This window comes from Lolium rigidum, chromosome 7 (genome assembly GCF_022539505.1).
Source record: "Lolium rigidum isolate FL_2022 chromosome 7, APGP_CSIRO_Lrig_0.1, whole genome shotgun sequence".
Lineage (NCBI taxonomy): Eukaryota > Viridiplantae > Streptophyta > Magnoliopsida > Poales > Poaceae > Lolium > Lolium rigidum.
This window is the reverse complement of record NC_061514.1, coordinates 96,016,665-96,018,228: the sequence shown is the minus strand read 5'-3', so window position 1 is coordinate 96,018,228 and position 1,564 is coordinate 96,016,665. Positions and strand designations below refer to the sequence as shown.

General features: G+C 50.0%; 1 protein-coding gene across 1 annotated transcript; it reads right to left on the bottom strand.

Annotated features, from left to right (window-relative positions):
• Positions 1–698: 698 nt before the first annotated feature.
• On the bottom strand, positions 699–1,285 carry LOC124679238 (FCS-Like Zinc finger 3-like). Its single transcript, XM_047215034.1, has one exon. The coding sequence runs from the start codon at positions 1,199–1,201 to the stop codon at positions 902–904; it is 300 nt and encodes a 99-aa protein (XP_047070990.1). The 5' UTR covers positions 1,202–1,285; the 3' UTR covers positions 699–901.
• Between the last annotated feature and the right edge of the window lie 279 nt (positions 1,286–1,564).

Sequence of the window (1,564 nt, the reverse complement as noted above, 5' to 3'; positions counted from 1 at the left end):
TTTGATCACCATAGCGAGATATTTTGTTTTTCTTCTTATTTTTCGTTTTTTTAGTAGACATGTGTGCATCTATAATGTGTTTAGCACGTTTGTTGGAGAGACATGTGTAATTAGTATTTTCACGATACCAATATATTATTTTTCAAAAAAATGTTTGCTTATGAGTGGGGATAATACAAATAAAGTGTTGTGTACTTTTCTGCGTGGGGCCGGCGATATGCGCTGAGTCACGGTCTACCTCGTAGCGATGTGAGACATGGGCGATTGCACACGTCCACACCATCCAGCCCAGAAAATTGTTTGTTGGCATTTCAGTGACTCAGCGATGAGTAGTGAGGTCGTACAGGAAATAATTTGGAATTGTAATGTTCAACGAATCTAACGTTGGAAACTCGTGGAATATAATCGATTTCATTTCCTTTTGCTCGTATCATAGACCAGGCTGAGTATGTGGTTCGTTGGTGCAGGCTCAGTATTCTTCAGAGATTTTTGTTCAGCAAGATGAATCAAAGTAGATGCGCTAGTTGTTCTGTGGAAGACATACATGATTGAGCCGTTGATGGCTACTGGAGTGGTAATTTTCGATCGATCTTGCATCGTTTGACTGATTATTGCGCGCTAGCAAGTCCGAACTAAACCATAAGATGAGGATCCGCTAGTTAAAGAGAAAACATATACGGAGTAAACAAGATCGGATGTCGCTCAAAATTTGGCAGCACTTTGTACGATTGTCTCGAATAATTACACAACCGCGGTGCTCTTGGACACCGCCACGGCTGGAAACAAAGTTAACCCGGGAATGAATCCCGCATCTCCAGCCATGGCAAATTACTATGCTACAAGATTCATCCGGTGCAGCCCAATTAGGTAGCTCGCCGCCGCCTTCGCGCGGCAGACCATGTTAGCTGGCGACGGGCACCTCCCTGGACTCCCGGTGCCCGCGGCCGGACGCCGTTGCCGACGACGAGAACTGCCTCTGCCTGCGGGCGGCGAACTTGGCCGCCTGCCTGGCGTCGAGGCGCATCTGGTGGTGGCGGCAGTCCTCGCTGCAGAAGGGCGTGTCCCCTCTGTACATGAAGACGTCGCTGTCGCGCGCCAGCGACTTGGCGCAGAGCGCGCACGCGTCCTGCGCGGGTATGCCGGGCTCACCGACCGGCTCGGCGTCGAAGAAGAAGAAGGAGCAGGATACCGACGCCGCCATGGGTGGAGTATGTGTGCAGGCGGTGGCTGCCTGAGAAGAGCAGGGCTGAGCTTTGAAGTGCGCTTGCTGGTTCTGGTGTGGGAGGAAGAGCGAGTTGTGTGGGGAGAGCGAGGGGGAAGGTGGGCATATATGGGGCGCGGGCGAGACAAGCAATCAAGCACACCGCACACGGGCTCAGGCAGTACCGTGCGCCTGAGGGCATGAGCAATGGTGGCATATGCAACTAGCTGCTCCATGTAAAAAAGTTGTCAGAAGCTACATGATCAATTTAATCTCTCCAATGGAAGCTATAACTTTAGTCAGAAAAAAAGAGAAGAGACCCCACAAATATGACACTATGTATCTCTTTCTCTCTCCAAAAAG